Source organism: Terrapene carolina, unplaced genomic scaffold (genome assembly GCF_002925995.2).
Source record: "Terrapene carolina triunguis isolate 2854851 unplaced genomic scaffold, T_m_triunguis-2.0 Scaffold212, whole genome shotgun sequence".
NCBI classification, from domain to species: Eukaryota; Metazoa; Chordata; order Testudines; family Emydidae; genus Terrapene; species Terrapene triunguis.
In genome coordinates this window covers 9,777,003-9,790,311 of record NW_020664563.1, presented here as the reverse complement: position 1 = coordinate 9,790,311, position 13,309 = coordinate 9,777,003, and the positions used below count along the sequence as shown (strand labels likewise).

Below are 13,309 nucleotides of genomic sequence, written 5' to 3'. Positions count from 1 at the left end.
GCTGGAGGAGGAGGGTTCCTCTGGGGTCAGGTGCGCCCAAGGAGGTCCACCCTGGTGGAATGCCTGTATTGGCCACACCCCTCCTTTTTGCTGCTTCCAGCTGTGGCCAAGCAGCCTGTGCTGCTCCTATGAGCAGACTGTTCTGTAGGTGTGTGTGTGTGTGTGTGTGTGAGAGAGAGTGTGTGGTGGTTTGATTTTTTCCCCTGCCCATCCTCCCAGCTCATGTGCCTCAGGTAGGGTGTTCTCTTGGGGTCTGGGACACCCAAGGCTGAAGGTTCCCTCTGAAGCCTGGGAAAATGCTATGGGAGGGGCCCTGGCTGGGTCTTGCCACCCTGTCCTGATACCTCTGGCTGGTCAGGCTCCATTTTTCATGGAACTGTTTGTTGTGGGGGTCTTTCAATAGCAATGGGGAAGAAAAACACTTTAAAAAGTAGGAAACTAATGTAAATCCACACAAATTGGTAGAGTCGGAAGCAAGCGTAAACTACAACCGACTAGATGTAAAGTTTGATAGTGTGTTCCCTTTTAAGTTTATGGCTCTACAATTTCAAAGATTGAGTGTAAACTGGTACTCTGCTGTTATCCTGAATCTGCATGCAAAGTGCCAAGGGCCTCTGCTGCTGCTTAGTGTTCCACCAAGTAGCAGTAGTTTTTAAAACAAGACTAGTCAGATTCCCCTGTGGGGAGCAAGAAACTATAAAGGATTGTGTCTATTCCTTGCCACTGCTTGGGAGGTCTAGGTGCCTAATTTTAGACATCCGAGTTAGAAAATGTTCCGTGGTTTGTACAGTCAAATCACATATCAGTGGGTAATAGTTTTTTCTTAAAAAAAAAAAACACCACAACTTGGGCAGAATCTTAATTATAGGGATTTACATATTCTCTCACTGTTGGCACAAAGGAAATTTTCCTTGCTGAATGGGTGCAATTCCATCAACGTCTGCCGTATGTAAGCTTTCATTGGTGGGGAGGGAGGGAATCCAGTTGTTAGTCACTAAGATGATAATATGAACATGAAAAGAATGTAAAAGGATGTAGTGCTGTTTAAGTACGTGAAAAGATGGCTTCAGTGCCTCTGGTTGCTCAGAGCTTTTCCCAATTGTATTAAAGTGAAAACTGACCAATATGTTGTCATTTTATTTTGCTACCATTCAGAAAGTGGAGCATGGTATTAAACTGACAGTTACAATAGTATCACTTACTGTTTCTTGGAAAGCTTCTGAGCAACTGCATAATCGTGCACTGAATTTTGTTCACTGGGGAGGAGAGCCCAAAATGAGGCAGCTGGGGTGGTAGTGGAAAAATACTATGACATCAGCCGAGAGCCTGTGGGGAGTGATACCACTGTCAATCATAGCAGCAGGGAGACTCTAGGTCTGCAGGGGGAGTTTTCCTCTTTTCAGATAAGGGTAAGAAGCTCCACATTTCCATCCTACTAGTCTGTAAAAGACAGAAACCCTGAAGGAATCCCTGCATCTTCCCCTTCTCTCCCCCCCAGTAGTTTAGAGAGGGTGGTGCTCAGCTTTTCACGAGGGAGTTGCCTCTGGATAGTCGTTGTAGTTTCTGTGATTAAGTGTCTGGTACACTTTTCAAGGCCTTTCAATATACTAACTTGATAATGATGCTCACTGTTCCTAACTCACTCTCCCTTTCTTCCCTTCAGATGTCTTTTATGTTTGATCAGAGGGCTTTCTGGTTTAAGGGTTAACCTCATTATAAAGTGACTGCTTTTTCTTCCATCTCCACTCACATCTGTTACAAACATGCCTAGCATTTCAAGACAGAAAATGCCTTGGTTCACGAGAACAGCCCTAGATAGAAAGCATGTTGTGTATTTGGCTTTTGTAGTTTTGGTAATATATTTTTAATTTTCCTGTTGCTCAGGGAGTTTGGAGGTCTTTACCATGAGTACTAATTTGCTTTGAATTAACCCTGGGAAATCCAAACTACCATACTAAAGGGGACAATGGGTAGAACAGAATCAAACTGTAAAAGAAATCAATCAGCAATATCCTGTGGCATATTATTCATACACCATGTGGTCAAATTTTTCTTACTACCTTCCCAGTTTGAGCTCTCTGCTTTGACATTTGGGTGCATCGTAATGTAGAAGGTAGAGTTGAACTGAAAAACATTTCAAATGTCTGAACAAAGGTACCGTCTGCAGGAGGAATATTGTGCAGCCACAAAAGTCCATTTTCAGTAAATCGATTGGGTGGGGGGCTTGCATATCATGATCTCTTGATGCAACTCTGCCTAGGAATAGGAACTCCATGCTATTTTAGTCCATTTGAAGCAACTGACTTATCCTGGCATAGGTAGAATGTTAAATATTTTTCTAACTGCACTCTTTAGGAGAGTTGTAATAGCCAAGTTCCAAACCCTGATTATCATTCAGGCAGTAAAATGTCCTGTTCATAAGTGAATGTGTTTTACATAGTCCTTGATTTCTGCTTTTGCTCCTCAGTATCGAATTCGACCGGGACTGTGACTATTTTGCTATTGCCGGGGTGACAAAGAAGATTAAAGTCTACGAGTACGGCACTGTCATTCAGGACGCAGTGGACATTCATTACCCTGAGAATGAAATGACCTGTAATTCCAAAATCAGGTATGCATTGCCTTTGCCTTGTGTCCCAGCATGCTATGTTTTAATTAGTGTCCCTTACACACAATAAAAAGAACATCGCTTTCTTTATCCTTTGCACTGTGCTGGTGAAGGGGAGATGGAAAAGTTATATAAGAGCTTTATTTGTATACAAAGTTGTGGTGGGCAGTTCAGGCACTGTCTCAGTTCACATAAAATTACAGACTGTAATGTCAGATCCTCACACGCAGACATTGTATTTAAAAATACCCAAAGATTTATTGCCATAGCTAGTGGAGAAGGGGCATGTGGTGCAATTGAATGATTCTCTCTTTCTTGAGAGAGCTGTATTCAGCAAAAAACTACTCTGTAAAGAGTTTATAAACAGCATGGTCAAAATTCCAGATGAAGTAATTGATCCGGGCTGAGGAGGATATATGTAACTGGAAAGGAGAAGAAAGGCAGTATGGTTTAGGGAGGAGACTTCAGAATAAAGATATTGCACAGTGGGCATCACTGTGGTTCAGGGGTTGGGAAGGATGGGAGTATAATTTAATTTGCACCATATTTGTTCCAGAGCCTGTAACCATTGTTTGTTCAGATGCCATTTCATTTGAGGAAGTGGGTTGTCAGAGGCTGTTTGGCTCTTCAGATTCTCTATGAAAAGAGGCTTCGTGAAGGAAATATTAATGGCAGAAATACTATGTGGATTGCTCAGTGCTCTGACCCACTGCTTCTACAGGTGCTGAAACCATTGTTACTGCAGAGGCTCATTATGGTTGGTGTGAATGATGATCTCTCACCAGCCACCCATTGAAAGATTCCCTCTCAACATGAAAAAAAAACCTCCCCCTCCATTGGTATGGAGCGGCAGTAGCCATTCTAGGGAATGAATGCTAGTGGAAGAATTGCGCTGATATATAATGAACTTGTCATAGGGGGTGTTAGTCCCTTCCTTGAAAAATCATAGCATGGGATAAACAAAGAGTTCATTAGAGAAAGGCAGAAATAGTAGAGGAGTGAGGAGGGTCTCTGAGATGAAGAGGAAGCTTGTGTTATCTCTCTTCCAAACTTAACGTGTTCTAGAGGGTAAGTGCCCGGAGCTTAGACCAGAAAGAAAAGAGGAACTGGGAAATTGTCCTGCTTATACAGAAGGACTTACCTTCTTACAGGAGACCTATTTAACTAGGTACAGTTCCTTTTTTGTCTCGACTTAAGCAGCACGTGCTTTATCGTTTTGCTTTTTCTTTTTCAGCAGATTGAGGAAAACACTCAATTATTCTTTATTTTACCATTTGTAGTGAAATCGTATTATTTCCAAACATTCATTTTTATTAAAAATGACCTGCTGAGCCACAGGTGGGGAGGAATAGTTCTTCGAGTGCTTGCTCATATCGATTCCAATTAAGTGTGCGCACGCCGCGTGCACGATCGGAGAATTTTCTACCCTAGCAACACCTGGTGGGTCGGCTGTGGAGCCCCCTGGAGTGGCGCCTTCATGGCGCTGGATACATACCCCAGCTGACCCAGCGCCCCCTCAGTTCCTTCTTACCGCCCGTGACGGTCGTTGGAACTGTGGAGCGCAGCATAGCTGTTCTCCACTCTCCCTAGCTTTACTTGTTAGTTCTTGTAGATAGTAGTTTTGTTGTTAATAGTTTTATAGAGTAGTTATAAATAGTTAGCGGGGGTAAAGGGGGCTTTTATCCCCCCCCCTTTTTTCCCCCGGCGCGCAGCCGGGCTCATGCCCAAGGCTCCTGGCTTTAAGCCGTGCGCGACCTGTGCTAAGCCTATGCCAATGGGAGACCCTCACGACTCTTGTCTGAAGTGTCTAGGGGAGTCTCACCAGATGGACAAGTGTAAGATCTGCAAGGCTTTCAGGCCCAGGACCAAAAAGGAGCAGGAATTTAGACTTAAGCAGCTCCTTATGGAGGCGGCACTTAGCCCAGATCCTCCTTTGGCGCGCCAAGTTCCAGCACCGAGCGCCTCGGTGCGCAGCGCCCCGGCGGCGCCCTCGGATACTGCACCACAAGGAGACACGGATAAGGCCCCACAGCACCGTCCTCCGTCGGCACCGCATCCGCTGCAAGCCCCTCGGCGCCGTTCCCTGTCTCCGGGACATAAAAGACCCCGTAAGACCCAGGACACTGCTGTACAACAGGCACCGGCTCCCCCCGAACTGGTGGTGGAGTCGCGTCCGGCTTCGGAGCGCCAGAGGGTGCAGGCATCGTCGACACCGTTGACTCCGGCACCGGTTGTAGGGTCGTTGAGTCCGGTGCGGACTGGCTCCCTCCCTCGTCCTGTGGTTGAGCCCTGTCTCCCCTCTACGCCGGAGACATTTGCGACAGCGAAGGACCTCATCACCCTCACGGAGCCGGCGCCATCTCAGACCGCGGCACCGTATCTGCTCCGCACGGTGCAATCCAGGAGCAAGCCTGCCCTGATACGCCCTCCATCTCCGAGCGTGGACTTGCGGCACCGCTCCCGGTCTCGGAGCAGGTCCCGACGCCGCTTGCAGTCCCGGCACCGGTCTTCATCTCGGCGCCGGTCGTACTCGCTCCCCAGATCTTCCTCCCGGCACCGGTCCACTTCCCGGCACCGACCCGAGCATCGGTACCGGCCAGAGTCCAGACGCAGTTCCCGGCACCGGTATGAGTGGCACTCCCGTTCACCAGGCCGCTCCCGGCACCGAGTCTACAGACGGTCTTCGTCTTCGCGATCCAGATCGGGATCCCGGCACTGTTCTTGATCCCGGTTCCGCTCCCCGGCACCGCACAGAGACCGCTTGCCTGTGGACTGGCACCGCTTGGCACCGTTCCAGGACGAGCCTCTGCAATCACGCTCGGCACCGCCCTGGCCCTCAAGATCGGCGTCTCGTTCATTGGAAGGGGCCTCCCGAGCAGCATACCCTGCTCAGGGTCAGGCTGCGGACGACTTGGGCCATTGGCAGGAGGGGGCAGAGGACCCTAGACAGGACCCTGCACATTGGTCTTTCTGGACCCCATGGGCATATCACCAGGCACAAGGGGCTCCACCAGCGGCCTCTCGCGCAGCACACTCTGAGCCCAGGGTACCTGAGGCCACCTCACCCGTCCTCCCCCGGGGGCATGGAGACTCCTGTGCCAACACCCACGCAGGTCCCAGACCCCGGTGAAGGGGATCCTGCACATCAGGGACCCTTGGAGCCAGACCCACCTTTGTATCCTTTACCCCCTGAGGCGGCTTCCTCATCTTTCCCAGATGAGGCGGTGGTGGGCACAATAACCTCAGGCCCACCTCCAATAGACCTCCGTGCCCACCAAGACCTGCTACGTAGGGTGGCACGGAACATGGACCTACAGGTAGAGGAGATAGTGGAGGTGGAGGACCCGGTGGTGAGCATCCTCTCAGCTGATTCCCCATCCTCGGTGGCGTTGCCCATTATTCGCACGATCCAGGCTAATGCTAATGCCATATGGCAAACCCCGGCCTCCATCCCTCCCACTGCCAGAGTTGTAGAGACGAAGTACTTTGTCCCCTCTAAAGACCATGAGTCCTCTACACACACCCTCCGCCGTGTTCACTAGTAGTCTCCTCAGTGAACGCAAGAGAGCGCCATGGTCAGCAGGCGGCAGCACCCAAATCGAAGGATGCCAAACGCTTCGATTTGTTTGGACGTAAGGTTTACTCAGCGGGGGGTCTGCAGCTCAGAGCCACAAACCAACAGGCGCTCTTGAGTCGGTACAATTACAACTCATGGAATTCCATGGGTAAATTTAAAGAGTTGGTCCCCCAGGACTCGAGAGAGGAGTTTGGGGCCCTAGTGGAGGAAGGTAAAAAGGTGGCTAGGACCTCCTTACAGGCCTCCCTGGACATAGCGGACTTTGCCGCCAGGACACTAGCGTCTGGGATAGCCATGAGACGCGTCTCCTGGCTTCAGGTATCGGGGTTATCGCCAGTACTGCAGCAGACCCTGCAAGATCTGCCATTCGAGGGCCAAGGGTTGTTCTCGGACAAGACGGACTCTCGGTTGCAGAGTCTCAAGGACTCCAGAACCATCATGCGCTCCCTGAGGATGAATGTCCCAGGACCCCAGCGCAGGCCCTTTAGGCCCCAGCCACAGAGGTTCTACCCTCCTGCTCCTCATCCAAGACAGGATTCTAGTCGCTCCAGCTTGGCCAAGACCGCACTGGTACACCACACTTCTGGAGCTATTGGTACAGACTCCGATCACGCTTCCATTGTGCCAGAACTTGATCTCTCAGGACCACGGCCGACTCTGTCACCCTGACCTACAATACACTGGAAGTGACATAAATTTAAAGAGCTTTAAAGTGCTTAAAGTCTCCCTTGTTACCCCCATGGCTAGGAGCCTTGCCTACTCAATTCCCCTCCATTGTTCCTCCTCCAGTGCCCCCATCCCACTGCGATATACCTAGTCCTCGGTGTGATTTTCCCCCCCTCCCCCCCCCACGCACATGCATTTCCTATGGGCTTGTTAGCATCTACATGAAGGAGGTCCCATTTTGGTGGTCATCGTAAGATCTGCCTGAGCAGAACATCCTTCCTGGACTCCTGATGCCTCAACTCAATTTAATTGTTTGTGCTTGCTTACTAACATGCACAAAAAAGCCCAGGGAAATTCCCAAACAAACTGTTGGAATTTTGGTTGAAAATATTTCCATAGAATCCAGTTAACACCTTAAAATTATATTTTAATACAAAAATTCTAAGCCTTTCAAAAACATACATAAAAGTCAGGGGGGGGGGGGATTGGAAGGATCAAACCAATTCATCACAATAGGATAAATCTTCATCTGTCTGTCGTCTTACTGAACTTATTCTGACTGCCCAGCCTATATTTTTACCTTCTAAAATTAACAACACATGCAAAACTAAAAATATCAAATGTAATTATAAAATCCCATTGTCTATCCATGGGAACAGTTTCCAATAGAACATTAACACATACTACAGTGTTACAACAGGAAGCTATGGATGTTACACAATACAAATTTTCGCCTACAACCTCACACTACATAATCAGTACACTTCATAACTGTAAACAGTCAATCCAGTTCTATTCAGACAAATATTCTTCTACTGCAACATATTGTATTACTACGAGAAAACATACAGAATTCTGACAGAATGGGACTATATTCCTTTCAAAACCCAGTGTTTGCTAGGCATTGTACAAATGTACAAGAAGGCATTCTCTGATCCAAAGACTAGCGGTATTAAAAAACACAGGTTAGGGCCAAGGGGAGCAACATGCTGGTGAAGTGTTCAAGAGGTGGTGTTTGGGCTTATCATAGAAAAGACCTAGTATAACCATCTTTAACTACTGTGATATTCTTTACAGAGATCAATAAAACCAGTCTTTTGAGAGAAATCAGCATTGATTGGTCTAGAACCTCTAGCATTGAGGTTTATATTTTAAACCCAACTGTTTTAAATGTTCATTGGCTTGCCATTTTCTCCCCCTAAGAAAATCAATTGTTTCCACTTTCCTGGGTGGGCTGTATAAATTGGTAGATGATTGAAGGATTATAGAACTATGGGGAACTGGTTGGTTCCATAAACTGTTTCTTACCAGGCTTTAAAACATTATGATTTTCTAAAGGTATGGAATTTTCATAAGGACAATAACTTTTTTTGGTGGAAATGTTAGCATAATGTCAGTGAAACTCAGTTTCAACAGGTTTGTTTGGGATTCTAGCAGTAGATTAGGTGCTCTTACTGCACTTCAAGCAGAAAGAGAGCTTTAAAGTGTATTTGATGTTTTTCTGTTCCTCTGAGACTACTTCCAAACTGAACTCGCTACTTCTAAATTTGATAATCTAACCCTGACAATCTTCTCAGTAGAAGGTAATTGTTTGCTCTCGCTTCTCTGCCAGCCTTCAGTGAGGAGAGAGCCACATTAACACATTTAGGGATGTCTACCATGTCATCTTTGTGTATGAGATGAGATGCTTTTCACAGCTTCAAGATTTTTCCTTTTCCCTCATATGCTATATTTATATATGTGCGTGTACACCCAGAGCTGTGACCAAATTAAAATGTAAAGTAAAGTTCCCTGGCACTCTGTAAGCATGGGTGGGAGGAGAAGGTCCCTTTATTTCATTTCCTTGCTCTGTTTCCCCCCTTCCTCCTAAACAAATGCATTTGTCAATTGGCAGCTCCTTAACCCATCAACTCCCTCCAGCATGGGGGTGCTATTAGTTCTGATAGATGTTTGGTGATCATTGACCAAATGCACTCTTGGTGTGCCCATTAACTATGCCATCACTCACTCTTACACTGTGGCACAGATAATAAATTGCTATTCTAAATTGCTTGGCTTGGAGGAACATTGGTGTAGTGAAGACCACACTTGTATTGTTTGGTAAGGTATTATCCAAAAACATCCATATTTAATAAAAACCTAAAAAAGTGGAACCTGCTTTACAATAAGCTCTGATTTAATGCATCTTCATAGTTTAAGTAGAGAGAACGATTGTCCAAACCCAGGTTCTGATTTGCCGGTTGGGTCTTTTTTAGATGTGTCAACCATACACCAACTGTAATGCTGTGTGGTTGGGACCTCACCAAAAAGAGCTGGAAATTTGTCTGTTCTGTTAAAAAAAGAATTCTTTTTTAAGTTCTTAAAACCAGGATGAGGGCACCTGGTGGCATTATCCTTGTTGCTACTCTTTTCTTTCTAGGAACTATATTTTGTAGTGGAAAAGCTATGTTACAGAATGTTCTCATCCCCAAGTTGTTTTTAGACATTTGTGCATATATGTATAAGTAAGCCATACTCTAATACAGAGGTTCTCACAACAAAAATTTTTGTGGCCTCAGAGTGCAGCCACCAACTCTTGCTGGTGGCCACTTTGACACTCTTTCCTAAAACTCTTAACTTCAGGAAAAACAAATATGCACATATACGTGTCCAAATCATTGTAGTTTATTTATGTAGGGTTTGTTTCAAACTCAATATTAAAAATAAAGTACAGTTCTCTCTATTCTTTACTGGACTCAAACAGAATAGAAACAAAAATAAGGTCCTTTGCACGTTTTTTGTCTTTTGTTGTTGTTGCTTCTTTTCCTTTTTTTGGTTACTTTTTTTAAAGACTTGCTAGCTAGTAAGTCTGCCGCTGTGAAAAGTGACATTTGTATGTTAATATCATTTTTCACAGAAACAGACTTGCTAGCTAGCTGGGAGGCAGTGAAAAGTGATATTAACAAACATACAAATATCACTTTTTCACAGCAAGCTGTGGGACAAATTAAGCCCTGGATGGGGAGGTGGGTAGGGAGGCAGCAGAGGCCAGGGGCGATGAATGGGGGGCTGGAGGAGCCAGTGGGAGTCGGGCAATGCAGGGGGGATGGCAGTGTGGCCACCACCTTGGGTCCTGGTGGGGGCCTGCCATCATGCGGCAAGTTCATATAATTTAAAAAAAACAACTCACCGTTCACGATCAGTGTCGTACCACTTACATTCTGAAATCCACCTTCCTGGACTTCCTTGCAGCAAACTCACTTCCCAGGTGCATATGGTCTTGCTACCCTCAGTGGATTTTTTTAAAATGTAATTACACAGTCGCAACACTGAGAGCCCATGTTTTGGGAACTGGGTGGCTATTGGAGGGCCTATATGTGCCATGGTGCTGGGGGACCCCAGGACCCTCCAGCGTGGAGGACGGGCTCTAAGATCTGTTTTTTTCCGGGTGCTGGGAGGGGAGGCAGAAAACCAGATGGATGGAGGGCCACAATCCTGGGGGGAGGTGGAGAGTGCAGAGTTGTGGGACCCTGGTATTGTGCGAAGGGGGACCCCAAGGTTGGAGAGCTAAAAGGCAAGGAGGACCCTGAGGTAGGGGGGTGATAAGGGCTGGCCCTGGCCTGGAGGTGGCATTGGAGGACCCCACTCAGTGCTGGGAGAGGGGAGGTGTGGGGCACTGAGGGGACACCAGGGCTGGGCGACAGGCGAAGGATGATGGAGACTACTGGCTGGCACTCACCTGTGCTAGGGACAAGGGGGTCCCCTGTGCTAGTGGAGGGTCCCACTGGAAAAGGGAAGGGTCTATCTGAGGCGGAAGGGTAGGGTCAGGATCAACCTGCCCTGGCACTAGTGGTTGGGGGGGCGCTAGGACCTTGCAGCGGCGGGCGACACTGGGAGCCAGAGGAGTGGGCTGGGACTGAGTCGCTCGCTGCTGCAGAGCCTGAGCCTGGGGGGCTGCGGGCAAGAAAAAGAAATAAACACCCAGGCCTGTGAGTGTGGGGCACAGGCCCAACCCCTGCTGCCGGCTCCAGGCCCCCCCGCTAGTCCCCCGGCTGCCCTGCCCCCTCCCCGCCGCATCCCCCTGAAGCGCAGGGCCTGTGGCAGTTTTCCCAGCCCATCCTATGGATGGGACAGCTCTGACAACGGGCAGGGGGTGGTGAGGCTAGAGCCAGAGCCCAAAGGCCCGCGGACGGAGCCCGTGACCAGAGGAGGCAGCGCGGGCCAAAGGTGATTAGGGGAGTGGTGAGCCTGACGCTGCGTGACCAGAGTCTGCCATCCACCACACGAGCTGAAGCCGTCCCCTGAAAGGTCGGTAACTTACACTGGTTGCCTACTCCTGTGGTGTTTCTGGCGGGGGCAAGGCCCAACCCCTGCCGGCAGACCCAGGGGAGGGGCTGCTGCTTCCCCCCAATCACTGGCTAGGAGGTGGTGGCTGCAAGAAAAGCCCCTGGTGGCAGCATTTAAGAAATGGTGCTCTAATATCACCAAGTGGAACATAGTGGTGACTTCGCAGGTAGTTGAAGACAATTGACAGTTAACCTCATGCTTCACAAAGTTTTCTAGTTATATGTGAAAAACCTACTAATACATATGCTAGAGAGGCGTATTGGTGTGGCAGAATGAAGTTACAAAATGGTCAGTGAGATGCAATTTGCAGTTCCAGTGAAAATTCTTATAGTGAAATTAATCTATGAAGATGAGTTTATTAAAGTTTCCCTGTACATTCCATTCCTTTTCTTCACATAACACCAAACTGCACTTCAAACATTATAGGAAACGTATCCTAAATTGACCTATTAACCTTGTCCAAAGCATTGATGACCCCCCCTCACCCCCCCCCCCCAAAAAAAAAGGCTGTTACTTTTGTGACTGCTTTCTGAACAGTGGCTGTGACAGGCATTTATGGAAGCAGACATGTGACTGCATTTGTGAGGACTTACGTCTGGCCAAGAGCAAGTCTGGTGTCCTAGAGCAGCTGTGAAAAGGGAAGCCCTTGCCCAATGTCGGGCTGGCACCAGCCCAGCCCTGCTCTGCTGAGTGCCAGCTGGGTGCTTGTTGAAAGATTCTGCTTCACTTGGGGTAATTCATTGTAAACCTTTTTGGAGCGGGGCCCTTAAACCAGCTGTATCTGCCTCTCTCTCACCCCTTTCTCCCACCTGCTTCCTAAATGCATTCTCGCCTATATGGGCTTTTTGATCTCTTTGTTAAGAATAGGGAGGAAATAAGCATTTGCAATTTTTTGTTAAATTTGCACGGCTCCCCCCAGAAGTACTAAATGCTTCCAGGAAAAACAGATGATGACATAAATCCTATTTACAGATTCATAGCCTGAGTACAAGGAACAAATCCTGGCATTGTGTAGTAACTATAAACAGCACCCTATGATCTAATTATGATTTGCAATGTCCCTATCTATGACAGGTGATAATCTCTCCCTCTCCTTGGTGCAGAGGGAGAAGGGAAAGAGGGAGCGAAAGGGATGAACAGGTAGCAGCTAATGCTAGCGCTGCTTCTGTGATTTATTCAGGAGGCAGAATTGTTGCTTTGCCATAGGTTGAGAGAAATGTGAAGATCTAGTGTTCAACAAAAAGAGAAATTAGTCTCATGGCTGCCTGATCTACAGTAGGCAGCATACCAAATGTGGGTAGGAAAACACTTATGAAATACATCTTTAATATTCTGCATGTTCACCGCAGTATGTTTACAGCAGCAGCACTCTGTGATAAATGGTACCACAACTCCAAAATCAGCTGCATCTCTTTAGTCAACTGCAGTAAAAGCAAAAACCACAAGAATAGGTTACCTTTTGTTTTTAAAATTATTCCTAGGATATGTTTTTTATTTTTCAATGTCCATAAATCACATGTATGGCTGTTCCATCCTAATCACAATTGATCTGTTCATTACTGTCAGGTTTTGAAAGGGCAATAGACTCTCACTATTTCTAAGCACCAAAATAAAGTTAAGCTAAAATTCTCAACCTAGATTCCCTACTCACTGGGTCCACATTGCTTTTGGAGCCCTTTAGAAAATAATCACCTTGGAACCTCACACACTCCCATGAGACACAGAATGTTTGGACCAAATGCGATGTGAGGATTTGTAGCATTGAATTCCGCTCGCTTTCACTTATTGAAGTAATCATCTCAGAGTTGTCTCCCCTTTTGTCTTGTTTGCTGAGTTTTTCTCCAAAACTATTTGTCTGCTATCTTAGCTAGGGTTTGGGTAAAGAGCTAAAATGTATTTTAAAAAATTATTTTAATAGTAATTTAGTTCTGTGCCACTGCAGCGTTCGGTCATGCTGTCATTCGCATTATCTTTCAGAAGCCAGTGGTACAGCTGAAATGTTTGAGCATGTAAGGCTTCTACCTGGAACTCAGTTCATGTACTTGCCACACAGAACTACTCTCTCTCTTTCACTTTGCACAGTGTGAATAGTCCCCATTCAAGTGTGTAAAGTGAAGCCAGTGCACAAGTGT

The 13,309-nt window shown here is 47.0% G+C and overlaps 1 protein-coding gene across 2 annotated transcripts in view; it reads left to right on the top strand.

Annotated features, from left to right (window-relative positions):
- Positions 1–13,309, top strand: part of LOC113407556 (E3 ubiquitin-protein ligase COP1) — a 204,436-nt gene that overhangs the window by 93,841 nt on the left and 97,286 nt on the right. For both annotated transcript variants that reach the window (XM_026656196.2, XM_026656197.2), the window contains exon 12: positions 2,468–2,611. In XM_026656196.2, coding sequence (XP_026511981.1) covers positions 2,468–2,611 — 144 coding nt within the window. The remainder of the gene's footprint in view (positions 1–2,467; positions 2,612–13,309) is intronic.